General features: G+C 54.1%; 1 protein-coding gene across 12 annotated transcripts; it reads right to left on the bottom strand.

Moving 5' to 3' along the window:
- Positions 1-177: 177 nt before the first annotated feature.
- Eef1d (eukaryotic translation elongation factor 1 delta) lies at positions 178-14,846 on the bottom strand. Of its 12 annotated transcripts, none has more exons than XM_026782550.1 (11): positions 14,729-14,846; positions 10,488-10,502; positions 7,409-8,505; positions 5,821-5,941; positions 5,291-5,362; positions 1,878-1,934; positions 1,474-1,573; positions 1,296-1,396; positions 914-1,135; positions 429-623; positions 178-278 (listed from the first exon to the last, which is right to left on the bottom strand). In XM_026782550.1, exons 1-11 carry the CDS (start codon positions 14,765-14,767, stop codon positions 240-242), a joined length of 2,058 nt encoding a protein of 685 aa, XP_026638351.1. In that variant the 5' UTR covers positions 14,768-14,846; the 3' UTR covers positions 178-239. The 12 variants fall into 12 exon arrangements, with proteins under 12 accessions (XP_026638351.1, XP_026638350.1, XP_026638353.1 ...); XM_026782549.1 differs by having other exon boundaries at positions 5,821-5,944; XM_026782552.1 differs by lacking the exon at positions 14,729-14,846 and adding an exon at positions 13,971-13,988 and having other exon boundaries at positions 5,821-5,944.

Raw genomic sequence — 14,846 nt, forward strand, 5'->3', positions numbered from 1 at the left:
GTCACAACAGCAGGGACAAGAGGCACAGAGTGGACAAATGTGGGCCCAATGGATTTTGTTTCTGGCTCAAACAGCTTGAAGAGGCGAAAGATAGGCTAAGCTAGGCAAGAATGGCTAGAGCCTGGCACATTTGACACACTGATTTTGCACATCAAGTAACACGACAGAGCCAGAGTGCGGGGTCTCAGTCTTTAATCTCAGCAGGCCCTCACACACACGAACCACACACTCTCCGATTTTCAGATCTTGTTGAAAGCTGCGATGTCGACACTCTGCACCTGTGGACGGAGACAAAGACTGTTGCTGCGGACTGCCTAGAGGCCTACCTGCTCAGGCTCCACAGTGGGGTTTGACAGGGACCTGATCCTATGGAGCCAATGTCCCAGAATCCACCTGGTCTTCCCACCCTAGCACTCATGCCCACTCACATGCTCCTCAAACTTGGTGATCTCCTCTTCTAGCAAGTCGGTGCCCACTTTGTCATCTTCCACCACACACTGGATCTGCAACTTCCGGATTCCATAGCCAACAGGCACGAGCTTGGAGCCCCCCCAGACCAACCCATCCAACTGGACAGAACGCACACAAGCCTCCAGCTGGGCCATGTCTGTCTCATCATCCCACTGTGAGAAAACGGGGGGAGGGGGGGACGCTATGTGAGCATCTCAGAAACCTCTAGAATACCACAGGGAATGCCCATAACGCCCCCCCCCCAAAATATACAAGATACAGTTTTGCTTAAAAACAGTCCCCAAATTACATGTGCCCCACTCCACATTTCTGTTCTTATGTTAAGGTCTTTAAACTTCCGTCAAGACCTAGGAGGCTGTGATCAGACCACACAACACCCCAGCCTCCAGCTCCAGTTATAAGGTTCTGTTTCTGGTCCTCCCAGAGGCCCACCACCACTCACAGGTTTGACATCCAAGAGGATGGAGGATTTGGCCACCAGTGAGGGCTTCTTGGCTTTCTTCTCTGCGTACTGCCGAAGCCTCTCCTCCCGTAGTCGGGCCGCCTCCTTGTCTTCTTCCTCCTCATCACTGCCGAACAGGTCAATGTCATTGTCCTCATCGTCCTCTGCTGGTGTGGCGGCCTTCTTGGTTGGGGGCTCCACTTGACGCATAGGAGACACATGCTGCCACAGAGGAAGGGAGGAAGGCGAGACTCATTTAGCCCTCTGGAAGACGAAGCCAGCCTGCCCTGAGGTTCAGTCTTGCCTGGGTTAGTGGGCAGGTGGAGGCAGAAGCCAAGAGCACAAGTCCAAGGCTCCTTCCCAAGTCGGGAAGGGTACTCACCTGGGTCTGGGGGGCTGTAGCTCTGTGAGTAGGTGAACTCTTCTCCAGAGTGCTCAGCCGGGCCTCCAACTTGGAAACGGCCTGCTGCAGATCTTGCACCACTGTGGGCACAAGGGAGACACCAGTCAGATAGCAGAGGCTGGAACTGGAGCCCCACCTGTCAGGCCCAAGCCCTCACCGCCTCGAAGGTTCTGGTTCTCCACTTCCAGATTGGCAATCCGTACAATGAGCTCACTATGATCTCCAGCAGGTCCACTGGAGGCCCCAGGGCCCGAGCTCTGCAAGGGAGGGGAACACTGGTCTTAGTATTTCCCTTACAGCCACTCAGAAGCAGAGCCCAGACCAAGCTGAAGGTCTGGCAAAGGCTGTTTTACAGGATCCCCTACAGTACTTGGTCAAGGAACTGCTGAAGAAGCGACACAGGAAGGCCTAGGGAGATAAGGGACCACAAAACAGACTTTCTGCTTAGGGAGAGCAGGGAAGACCTGTGGTCTTCAGGGAATGGCTGTACAGCCCACTGTGACTCTCAGCCAAGCAGAGGATAGAACAAGGGAGCCAAACAGAGAAAGTAGCAGGACTTACAGTCCCAGGGGTGGCTTGGCCCAGGGCCTCAGGGGGTTTGGGCAGCATCACCTTGAGCTAGAAATAGGAGGGGAAAGCAACTGAGAGGCCAGACAGAAGGAGCATGGAGGTGGTGCTGGCACCTGTGATCATGCTCCTGAGGTGGCCCCAGCAGGGCACAGGGCAGGCTCCCCGTGCAGGAAACCCATGCGTCTAGCTTCATGCTCTCATGTTAGTTCCATTCACAGTGGGAGAGTTACTGGCTGCGAAGAAATAGTTGCATGCGAGTCCTAGTCCAAACGGATCTGAGCAGGCCCTGGTAGGACGTCCTCTGAGGGAGGGTGGCGAGCACTCTTAGTATCCGCTAGGCAGAAGCTGCTCCACACGAGAGCAACAGACACACAGGTCTTGCCAAACACATGGCATAGCAGCAGTTGGGCTAACAAATGTGACTTTCTTTCTTTTTAAAAACTTGCATGTAGCAGCAGAGCCCTATGGTCGGATTCTTGGCACAGCTAGCATGGAAGGGAAGATTCCTTCAGTCTACCTGTAAGCAAGGCCAGGCAGTTCCAAAGACTAGAACACATGAGTGTATGCTAGGCTGGGATGCCGGGACTGTTTCCACAACACCTGAGGGCTCTCCCACGCTAGACAGCAGGCCTGGTACCAAGGAAAGGACCTGGCAAGGAGCAGCCCAGAGCCAGGGCAGTAAATGGCTGCTGAGAACGACTCAGTTTTCTGGGCTGAAGCTCAATGTGCCGGACCAAGCACAAAATCCCCCTCCCTAACTCCATGTTCACGGAGACTGAGGTTCACTGGGTGTGCATGGGATCGTGAGTTTGGTTGAGAATGACAGGATGTGAACTAACAGGAGTCAGGCAGGACCAGGAAGGATCAGGGGTGTGCAACCTTCTGAAAGGCTGTGCATTGCTGACCATCTGGTAGACTAGTGCCCTAGGAATGGCTGTACTTGAATCTCCACGTTAGTTTACACAGCAAAGCAGATTTAACAGATGGAACTATGGGCCTGGATCAGTGGTTCTCTACCTCTGGGTCGTGACCCTTTCATAAGCGTCACCTAAGACCGTCAGAAAACAGATATTTAAGTTATGAAGTAGCAATTAGACAATTTTACAGCCAAGGGCACCACAGCACAAGGAGCTGTGGTAAAGGGCTGCAGCATTAGGAGGGCTGAGAACCACTGCTCTATGCATGGCAGTGGGGACGAGAGAAATAGAGGCAGGGAGGACCAGACAGAGGGGATTTTCTCCAGACTTCTGAAGGACCCCATGGACACCTTGGTTCTGCTCCACAAGATGCCTCTAAAGCTGCTGTAGAGATGGCAGTGGGCACAGGCCTGAAGGCACAGTAGGGAGGTTAGGCCCTCTGAATCCAGGACTTCTAAGTGAGAAAACTTCATCTGCAGCTGGAGGTTTGAGGTTATTTTTGTTTTGTTTTTCAAAGACCTTGTTCTACAGTGCAGATCTCAAAGTTGTGGCGATCCTCCTGCCTCAGCTTTCCCAAGTGCTGTCACTGTATACCTAGCCAGGAAGACCCATTCCAGCCAAGATTTGGGGTTTTTTTTTGGGGGGGGGGTGAGACAGGGTTTCTCTGGAATCTGTCCTGGAACTCACTCTGTAAACCAGGCTGGCCTCAGTTTCTTTTCTCCCATAAGTAGTAAAAGAAAAGCAGAGCAGAAAAAAAGCTAGGGCCAGATGGCTGGGGAAATTTTTTGCCCCTCTAGAGAGCAAAGGAAAACAAATATACTGTCAAGAGAGCAAAATGCTGAGGGCAGCAGTGGCTGCCTTGGGAAGAGTGGAAGTGTAAGGACCTGAAAGGTCAGAGGCCAGCACGTGACTTGTGAATTCCCACAGCCATATGCTAAGATATGTGATGGGATCAAAACTACCAAGAGGAGGGCTGGAGAGATGGCTCAGTGGTTAAGAGCACTGGCTGCTCTTCCAGAGGTCCTGAGTTCAATTCCCAGCAACCACATAGTGGCTCAGTGGCTCACAACCATTTGTAATGAGATCTGGTGCCCTCTTCTGGCCTGTAGATGTACATGCAGGCAGAACACTGTATACATAATAAAAAAAAAAAAAATACCAAGAGGAACACCTGCAAAGTTCTTGAAAATTTACTAGCAATACCACCACTAATTTAGATCAAATAGGGGATCAGGGCGAAATATTAAAAACAAAAACATTTTTTAAAGGCTGAAGATCTCTACCTTCCACAGGTAGAAAGGCTGTTTAAATTTCAGCTTCAACAGTGCTGTTGTGAGCACTGTATCCCAGGGCCACATGAGCCACAAAGGATGACTCAGGAAGCCTGGCAGGAGTCTGAGATTGTTTGGGACCAGTGGCCCTTTCTACATTTCCCTGTTTCAAATGGGAATGCCTGTTGACTACAAATCTGTTGCTTTACACAGCATGCTTTCAAAAATGGCAAACAAGATTCAGGGCTTAAAGACAAAACAAGATCTGAGCTATCTGTGTAGGTTCACAAGTCTCCTGTGACGATGGGATGCAGGAGGGCCACAGAGAGAGTGGAGGCTGACAGGACAAGAAACCAAAGAACAAACATTGCCCCAAGGAGGGGGCAGATAGGAAAGGACGCTCAGAACCTCAGAAGGAACCCAACTCCATTGCCTCTGGCCCTATTTCAACCTCCAGCCTTCAGGGCCATCTGATGACAAATTCACATTGTCTTAAGAAGTATGGCTGTGGTAACCCACTAAAGAGCCATCAGAAAACCTGTTCCAGGACATAAGCCCATTACAGAGACAGCCTGAGGGCCTGACTTCTCTGGAGTGAGAAAACAGGGCAAGTCTGCCTGTCATCAAAAGGGTACACCTTTCTCAGCTGGTCCAGTATGCTAGAGCTAGATGGGGTACACCCAGCCTTGGTCTGAGACCCCGGGAGCCATGCAGAGTGCCCCCTTCCAGGCGTTAGTTCAAGATGATGCTGACTAGCATACCTCACTAAATAATTATCCCCTTTCCAGGAAGGGCCCCACCAAATCAGGAGGAACAAGAGTAGTCTAATGGATCGGGATGTGCGCTTCTTCAGCAAGGGAGCAAGCAGGAAAGAAGAGTCTTGCAAGGCATGTACCTACAATTCACACCCTACAAAAATGACACCCCTTAAGTCCAGGCAGCCCATGGCAGGCACCACAGGAATAGCTACAGTAACTCCAGTATGCACGAGAGAGAGACATGGAAAAGTCCAGAGAGCAAGACCATTTTCCATGGCAGTGTGGTTACGGAGGCCTCAGCACTCACATACTACAAGAGCACAGCACCTCACCCTGTGCCCTAACTTGCTCCAAAGGCCAAAATAGTCAGCAGTGCCGAAGGGCTGAAAAAAACCACATCTCAGACATGCTGTTTGGCCGAGCACGAGCCCATGGGTACATGGGTCGCGGGTACTCACTCCGGCCAGGGATTTCTGGATGTTCTCTCTGGCTCTTGCAATGTCACGGAGGATCACGCTGGCACCATTCTCCTGCAGACAGTGCAGAAAGAACTAGTCTTTTTTGCTTTGGTTTAAAAAAAAATTTTTTTTTTAACACATACACACACAAACCCCACACACAAAACCAAAATCCCTAAGAACCCTCACTCAAAAAGCAAAAATGCATTACAAGGAGATGAATGCATTACACAGAATGAAAGCTCCCAGGACAGTGAAAAGCAGAAAGTGATCGAGGCCAGGACCACAAAGTCTGCAGGCAGCCGTACAAGCTGAGGCCTGGCCACACACCACCCCAGACACCTGTCTGCTTGCTGGCCCCAGCTGCCTGGGAGCAGCAAGAGTGAGTCCCATGTTAGGATCAAGGCCAAGGGCAGAAGCACCCCAGGGTTCAGCCAGGCCCTTCTGAAGATCCCTTCAACAGGGACCCTTGGTCCTAACGAGATGTCTCTGGCCCACCGGGTTCTGCCAGCCCTAAGCACAGTGCTCACCTGGTGGGAACCAGCAGCCACAGGCCCATTCATCTGCTCATAGAATTTCCTCTCCGCATCGTCATATTTGAACTTGTCAAACCAGATCTTCTCGTGCACTAGAAAGTTTGTAGCCATTTTTCTGCTGAGATGGGAAAAAGGGGCCAGGTAAGTGGCTAGAAAAAGTTGCAGTCAACCTCTGGCTTCCCCTTCCCCACAGGCACCAGGTCTATCCTGCCTGAGTATCCTGGACCAGTCGGAATTAACAAACAGGAGTGCCGTGAAGGCTTTGGCATGCTGGGCTAGCTCACAGTCCTGCTTGGCTCACGAAATACCTCTCTGTGGCTAAGACCGGTGTTCAACACCAAGCCCTGTCCACAGACAGTCAACAGTCCTCCCATCCTCCAAGTGGGTTTCCCCTACCAGGACCTGGGTGAGGGGTATCCCTAGGCCAGTCCTTCAGACTACCAGGCACGCAGGCCCTGACTTCTAACCACACAATCCAACCATAGCCCAAACCAGCAGCAAGACCACAAAAGCAACCGTAAGATCAGCAGCCAGCCGCCTACCCACCGTTCAGCCAAATGGGTTTGTAACAATGAGACAAGTTCACTGTCACCTAAAGCATGCAACATGTTTGTCTTTTTCAGTATGTAAATACTCTTAGTACATAAGTTTTGATTAAGATGGAAAAAAACCGTCAAGAGTACAATGAAAGCCCTGTTCTAGACCAGGGTCTGGCTCACTAAGCCTATGCAAGTCATGTCCCACCATGGAGGTCCTAAACCTGGAGCAGTATGGGAGCTAGGGGCTGCAAAGTTTCCACAGAGCCCACCGTTCACTAGCCCATCCTTCCTACCAGGTATGACAGACCAACCAATCTCCCTGCCAATTTTCTGTGTAGCAAGTCTCATGCCATCATCAAACAAGTGCCTTCTAACAAGAATAGAGCCCTGACACAGGGGCAGGTAGGTGGCAGACCACTGGGCTCCATTCCCATTCTCCCCTTGCCACTGGTGTTACTTGTGTCTCTTCCATGTCTATCCATCAGACCTATCTGCCTGGGGGCCACCTCCAATGGTCACACATTACGACCCCAAAGCCTTTCCTGGCCTTCAGACTCCACTGTTAGGACTCCATCCACTTGTACTGGAGAAAGACCCCTTGGGGGCTCTGGGCTAAAGGCAGGTTTCTCTCCTCAATGGAGGTAAAAGACAAGCACCCTTCGGAGTCTGTCAATCACGTGCAGCTCTCAGATTTAAGGCCCACCTGGCCTCCAAGAGCACACACTATAGCCTGGGCTGTGGGTGTCAACACCTGTCAGGTGCCAGAGACCCAGCTACAAGGTTTCCCACCCACCCTGCCAACAATCTGTCTTCTGGGCTCCGTGATAGGGGGCTTTGCCTCATGTAGACCCCTTCCCCAAACAACACCAGCAAGTCAGACCTCTGTAACCCTCAAGGGCAGAGCACTATAGGTGCCCACCCCACCCTACATTCAAACTGGTCAGGTCCACAGGGGGCACGAGGGACACCAGCCTAGAGACAGCTGTCCCTAGTATGCTCATAGCCCAGGTCAGTCCCGACAACTGTAGCCATATTTCTCCTACTTGGGTCTCAGGCTGGACATGGATGGGCCAGAACGGGGCGTGGGTCGGTGAGCCAGGGAGGCAGCTTCTAGGCGCCAGGCTATGCGCAAGGCCTCAGCAGCATGGTGGCGGCACTCAGCACTGTCGTAGGTAGGCTTGCTGAGCCAGGGGGCCTCTGCGTCCTTGTGAAGGAAGTACCAGTAGGGCAGAGAGGAGGGGGCCTCTCCATCAGCCCGTTTCGACCCAGCTCGCTTGTTTCCTACTGCATTGCGACTCCGACGGTCTCTGCGGCCCCTCCGGGCACCCTCTGCCTGACTGGCTCGTTCTTGCAGGCGTACTTTCCCTGGGGGGTGGCCATCAAATAGGGCCTCATAGAAGCCCCTTTCAGCTGCATCATATCGGGGCTTCTCCAGCCACACCTCCCGCACCAGTGCTTGCAGGCTGCCCAGAGGAGGCTGGCCATTAGCTGGTGGGCAAGGCTGGCAGGCCAGAGCCAGGTCAGGAGAAGCAGCCTGCTGGCCTGTGTCAGGAGTCCCCTGCCTGCGGCTCCCCTCTACCGCCAGCAGCAAGGCCTGAGACCACTCCACAAAAGCCCGCTCAGCCTGATCAAAGCAAGACTTGTTGACCCAGATCCCCCAGGTCACGTGGTGGCAGGCCACATGGCTTCCATGCGTACAGGGGGCTCTAGGGACCATAGCAGGCGGCTGGGCTGCCTGGGCGGCCACATCTGCCAGCCTCTGGCGGTAGGAGCTTTCTGCCTGGTCGAAGAGGGGCTTGTCCAGCCATACGTGGTCAGCTGAGAGGCCCACGAGGGCCAGGTCTGACTGGCCAAGCCAACTCTTGGGGGAGCGCTTCCTCTTTTTCTGTAGGGGCTTCTTGCACTCGTGGCTCTTTCTAGGATCACTCCTGCTGTCGGTGGCGGGGGGATCTGCCTCGTCGGGGTCCTCTGTGTCCTCCTGGCTGGGCCCGTTCACAGCTGGCACCTTGGCCAGGAGCTGCTGGACTGAGGCGGCGGCTCGCGTGGCCTCATGCTCATGGAAGCGCCGTTCTGCATCCTCATACTTGTGCTTGTCCTCCCAGACGGTCTCCAGCGCACAAGAGGCCTTCCCACTCCTCATCTTCGGGCGCAGCGTTAAAAAGCAAGCACAAGAAGGGCAGTTGCAACACGGCAGAGGCACCTGCCTCCCTCACCCTCCGCAGTCTGGTAGGTAAGGGTGGGCAGGGAGGCCTGGGCAAATGAGAGGGCAAGCCACCGAAAGGGGCTTGACCAGATGACATGCAAGGGCACAGACGTCAAATCCATACCAGGAGCATTGGTAAATACAAAATAGCATACATATATAGGCATACACCCACGTCTTATTGCATTTGTTGCCTTTGCTAACCCACAGCTTGAGAAAAGGATCTAAACAACACATCCAAACTCGGCAGAACCTTTTCTCAAGGGGTCCCCAGATAGGGTGCCAAACAAAACAAATGGCTGTACTCATTTACAGTAGGCTTTAATAAAAACAATCAGGAGGCTCTCTCTTTTTTTAAGTGTAAACACATCCCATGAGATGTATAGTAAATTACTCATGGCTTACTGAAATCAAGCTTAAGACTGGCTGTGCTTTTGTATATGCTGAGCCTGACACCTAGTGGTGGCTGATGTTTCCAGTTCACTGACAGGGACTTGTCAAGGTGGATGGAGCCCAGCAAGTAGCCCATCACTGAAAGTCACCTAAACCTACCCTGGCCACACAATAACCCTGTCCAGACTCATGGGCCTTTCCGGAGCAGGGGCAAGAGTCTTGGGAAAGGGAGAGTGTCTCTGTGAGCCTGACTGACCTCACAGGGATGGGTCAGGGATTGACTGCCCACCAACAGGGATCCTTAATCATCTGAACCGAAGGGTCATCATGGGGCCTTCTGAGTTTCAGGATACCATATCCCACTGGCTACTGTAATCAGTAGACAGGACTCAGGGGCCTCAGCAGGGTTTGGTTCTGAAGCGCACGAAGCACACAGCAACAGCCATAAGGGAGGTCTTGCGTCCACTACTCCTGAAGCTGAATGTGGCACTATGGAAAAGACAGGCTCCAGGCTCTACCAGCCAGCCCAGAAGGCCACAGGTAAATAAATACTCCTAGTGCTGCTTTGCCCTAGAAGGGTAGCCATTCTAAGAATTTGTAGTCTGGACTCAACTAGCAAAATTCGCGGACTGGAGTACAGATGCCGCTAACATGCTGCTGTGGGTCTGTATGACACCCTGATCGTCTGGCAGGCTCTTGAGCAGTAGAAGGGAACCCTTCGGCTGGACAGCAAACCTTCCTATCATCGGCTAGGTCCTTTTCCTAATACACCTGACGAAACACTTGACTGGAAGAGTGTTTAGCTATACAAATCTCACCCATGCTCAGATCCTCAGAAGACTCAAATTGTCACGTTCTGGAGCCTACCTCTAAGTCAGAGTTATCGTTCTTTAATACAGTCCACCCAAGCTCTCTTCACTGTGAGGAGCCAGGACCAGGAGCCACAGAGACCCAGTGTAGAGAGGTCTCCACACCACCCCCTCACTTACCAAGGCCAAGTGGCAGGGGCAGGGACAGGGACTGAGCAGGATCCCAGGAGGCACAGCATTGTGACATCACCCACTGTCACTACGGGGGCAGTGCATGTCATCACAGCAGGACCTGACTGACTCCTGGTTTCCAGTCTCCCAGGCTGCGCTGCTCTGCTCTCATGGAACGCTACAGGTCTAGGTGGACCCTCCATTCCCTTTGGCAACGCCCACTAAACTGGCTCTCTACCAAACTTAGACTTGTTTGGAACCCTCCTGAAGGCAACAGATGTAGCTACTTCCAAGGGACAGGGTAACTAAGACTGGATACTTCCTTAGGCCACCACTTCTCCATAGGGCAGAGGGCTGTATGCTGACTTGCTTGGTGCCAGGGCCACATGGGTACCTACTTGCTACTAGAACAGGTAATCACACCACTGCCCTGTCCTAGAAAGCTCAACTCTGCCTAGGTGTGCGTCCCTCGGGCAAGGTAATGGCTGGGGGTTCCTTGGCTCAGGTGAAGGGAGGAGACACAGGGCACTTCGCAGGTGTACTTACTTTTGCTTTGGCCTCCTAGGACAGCATGAAGGAAAAGCAGCAAGGTTAGAGCAGTGGGAAAGGCCACCCATGCCAGTCAGCAGCTTGGGCAGCCTGGGTGGCCTTTTAGAAGCTGCTTGTCAAGGTGGCATGGCAACAGAGGATAAAATGAGACACACCATCTAATCCCAGGTGGCTACCTGGTCCTCATAATTTAGAGGTAGCACTTTCCCCTTAGCCCCTGATATGTAGCTCTTGGGTTCCTAATAACTAGGAGACAAGCAAAAAACCACCATGGAAGCTACCTGCTCCCACCCTGTCCTTTCCTGTGTCTACAGCCTGCAATAAGGCAAGCTAGCACCTACAGATGCTCCCTTAGCTGGGGAAGAAGGCTCCCCTTCACTAGCAAGGACACTCCCCCACTGCCCTATCTCCAAGGGACCAAGTGGTCCAGACAGCTCTAAGCTGTGGGCTCAGCTGCCACCAAGGCCCAGCGACCATGCTGATACTGGGTCTCTTATCTCTGGGTTGGGGGAATAGAGACCAAACAGGTAGGGATGCCAACCCAAGAGAGCACAAGTAGCAAAGGCTCCCAAAGGACACGGTCTTCCCCATCCTACTTTCCCCACAGGCGCACAACAGGCTAGAGGACTTTAGCCAGTCTGCACCCACACTGGGTATACCTGAACTCCACTGCTTCCCTGGAGGATACACACATGCAAACCTGCAGCTGTCCAGAAAAAACAGCCTGGGAACATGCAGCCGTGAATTTCTCAAACCCCCACAGGTTCAAGTCTGTCAATACCCGTGTCTCTACAACAGGGTCGGCCTTTCTTTCTCCTGAGGTTTTATCTAGGCAATAGCAGAAACATGCTAAAGAGACAGTAATGCCGGAAAGAAAGCCAACTTCCGGAGAAGCAGGCTCAGACATGCCAAAGGACCTAGACAAACACCCTTGCCCTGGCTCCTGGATATAGGCTGGAGTCCAGAAAGCAAGACTGGTCACCAGAGGTAAGTTAAGACCCTTTGTGTGTGGGAGACGAGAATCTCTGAGCTCTGGAGGGCCCTGGATACAGGCACCTCATGTGGTAAGACAAGACCTTATAGGTCCTAAGTACCAGGACTCAGACCTAGCCCCATTCACAGGGAACTTGCCAAAAGAGCTAACTGGCCAGCTGTAGCCTCCGAGGGCCAGCCTACATCTGCTCTCCAAAGAAGGACACAAATGTTTAGGACTCTCATAGCTTCTACTAATTTGGACTAATCAGGGCTCCTGCCAGGGACACTTCTGGCTAGGGGACTGGACCCCGAGGAAGATGAGAACAGGCATGTCACAGCTGTGCCCCTCAGCAAACATCTGAAGGGTTCCACGTGCTGGTAAGAATAGAGAAAGTTTCCCTCCGGGCTGGCTTTCTGAGCCCTAAGGTCCACACTTTCTGTCCTCTGGACGTTCTGAAATGGTATGTCACCCCATCAGTCAGATCACTGATGGGCTTCCAATACTCACTGTCCTCGTGAGCACGGTGGGTAGGGAATGTCTGCCAGCAGGTTCAACTCACACCCCTGCACCCCAGTAGCAACACTCCCTTGCTCAGCTAGCCTGAGTCTGTGAACCAGGGCTGCCTATCGGAACTGCTTGAGGCTGGTGTCGCAAGGGGCAGCCGGTAGCACTCGGAATGTCGAGGACTCGAAGCAAAGGCTCTCTCTTTAGTCACAACCAGACACGCAGTGGGGGAGCCACACTGCCGTTTATCTAGGCACAGGGGTGATAATGTCCTGGGTCTTTTCTCCCATGAGAATTCTACATCCCCAAGTTCCCACCCTGCTTCTCTGCTCCGGGATGTCCCAATCCTTTCCAGAAACACTGGCCTGTGCTGTTTGCCTATTTTGAGCCCCAAAGGCTAGTGCCCAGCCTAAGCCCAGGCAGCCTCAAATGCCATGGTTTGTTGGTTCTATTTCTGTTCCAACCTGAGGTACCCTGACCTGACACACAGGTCCTGGGGCTTGTCAGACAGCTCTTGCTCTCTTAGCTCTTCCTTTACACTTGATAACACCTGTGCCAAACCTCATACTTAGGGAATGATCGTGTGACATCTTAGACCCAGAAAGGAAAATGAAGGCTCTGACTGGTGTAACCACCCCAATGTGCTGAGTTAAGTGATATGTGGAGCTGGAGACCAAGGCATGTTCCAGTACCTGGAAATGTCTCCAATCTGCAACAAGTACACACCACTATCTTCTGCCTACAGCCCCCCAAGAGCCACTCTGACCGTCAAACCCTCTCATGCACCCCTGCCTCGTTTGCAGTAAGCCCTGGAGCCTCAGCTATCCAAAAGCTGAGCCTGGAGAACTAGCCCTGTACTAGCTTCCCCCTGAAAGGACAGAAAGCCATGCAGTGCGCATCTCTGGTTAAGAAAGTCTAAGCGGCTCCCTCTGCCAACGCTGCCGATGTTTATGGAGTTCTGCAGTCAAAGTGGAGGCTCATGCTGAACTAGCCACCACAGAGCCTGGGAGGGGACTCCTCATCCCTTTGAGGACTTCTTCCTCTTGACTCTGATGCCCCATGTGATTGGCTCAAGGGGCACCGGGTGGTCCTGTCGCATCCATCTTTTGCTTCATCCATGAGGATCCGCCCGAGGTGAGCCTGAGTTATCATCCCTGAGTGATAGGGCCAATTCAGAAGCATTCCCCCCCCCCCGGGGGGGGCATCTCAACATTAGTTTCATCAAGTTCTTTTGCTGCGAGGTAGCCTTTCACTCTAGAAAACCATGATGCTGGGAGAGAGAGCGCTCATGTATTAAAAAAAGAACAGCCCGTGCCCTTCAACGACCCTTTCCCGAGAAAACTGCCCAGATCATCGTGTTCAAATCAGTAAGGGGCCCCGTTACGTTTGAGCCGACTGGCATCACATGCCTTTTCTCTACCCCTGTGTTCGTGTGCCTCCTAAGTTCCACAAGGCTGCACCCGAATCAAGTTCCCTCTACGCCTTAGAGCTCGGTATGCCCTCGGTGCTTAACCGTAAGGTCCTAGGATCTTGGCAACAGCTGGGGCAGACGAACGCGGGCCCGGTAAGGGTGTCAGTCATGGCCGTGGCAGGCCGTCGCGCGGCCAGCCTGAAGCAGCGCTCAGGAAGCTGGCAACCATGTGGCCACCGGCCCGGCCCCACACAGGACCAGACACCCGCCCGTAGCCCTCACTGATCCACTGGAGCCAACCCGAACGGCCAGGGCCGGGGCACTCCAGCCTCCGCCGCACGTGCGCTCCTTGAGGCGGGGCCCGCGGTACTCACACGCCAGCCAAGGACGCAGCAACCAAAACCTGGAACTGCAAGCTCAGGACTGCAAAGGAAAGGGAGGGCGACCGCGCAGCTCCCGGAAAACGCAGCGGCACAGACCACAAGAGGACCGGCGGGGGACACAACCCTGAGCACGCGCTGCCTCGCCCGCAGAGCATGCACCACAATACATGCAGGAACTATTTTGGCAGAAACGACGGAACAGCTACCTCGGGCGCCGCGCTTCACTCGAGGAGTTATTACAAACAGCAGAGAACCGGACGTCCCAACACGCAGCACCCCTCCAAGGCATGAAGAGTGGGGCCGGCCGGACTAGGGCGGGACGAAACGGATTTGGTGTGCGCACGCGCCGCTGACGCGTCCAGACCGTGCGCAGGCGCCACGAGGCGAGGCGGAGGGGGCGGGACTAGAGCGCCTGTCCCGACAGGGCCGGCGAGACAAAAGGGAGGGACCCGGGCAGCCCCGCCCCCGAGCCCCGCCCCGAGCGGCCCGCGCGGGGTGTCAGGCTGGCTAGCCCGGTGGTCCCTGGCGCTGACGCCATGTACCCCACTAGCCCGCCGGCCGGCCCGGCCCTGCACCCGGTCCCTCATCGTGCTCGTCTTCCTCCGCCCCGGAGCCTTGCTGAGTCGCCGCGATCACCGGCTCCCGGCCAGGGTCCCGTGGAGCGCCCGCCGCCCACAGCGCCCGAGCCGCGGCCCCGCGTGGCCGTAAAAATGACTTTCCGCAAGGCCTACTCCATCAAAGACAAGCTGCAAGCCATCGAGCGCGTCAAGGGCGGTGAGCGGCAGGCCAGCGTGTGCCGCGACTTTGGCGTACCGGGCGGCACGCTGCGCGGCTGGCTCAAGGACGAGCCCAAGCTGCGCTGGTTTCTGGATCAGCTTGGTGGAGAGGTGGGCACGCAGCGCAAGAAGATGCGTCTGGCCAACGAGGAGGAGATCGACCGCGCCGTCTATTCGTGGTTCCTCACCTTGCGCCAGCACGGCGTGCCGCTGTCCGGTCCGGTCATCCAAGCGCAGGCTGAGGCCTTTGCTCGCCAGATCTACGGCCCCGAGTGTACCTTCAAGGCTAGCCACGGCTGGTTCTGG

This window comes from Microtus ochrogaster, chromosome 15 (assembly GCF_000317375.1).
Source record: "Microtus ochrogaster isolate Prairie Vole_2 chromosome 15, MicOch1.0, whole genome shotgun sequence".
NCBI lineage: Eukaryota > Metazoa > Chordata > Mammalia > Rodentia > Cricetidae > Microtus > Microtus ochrogaster.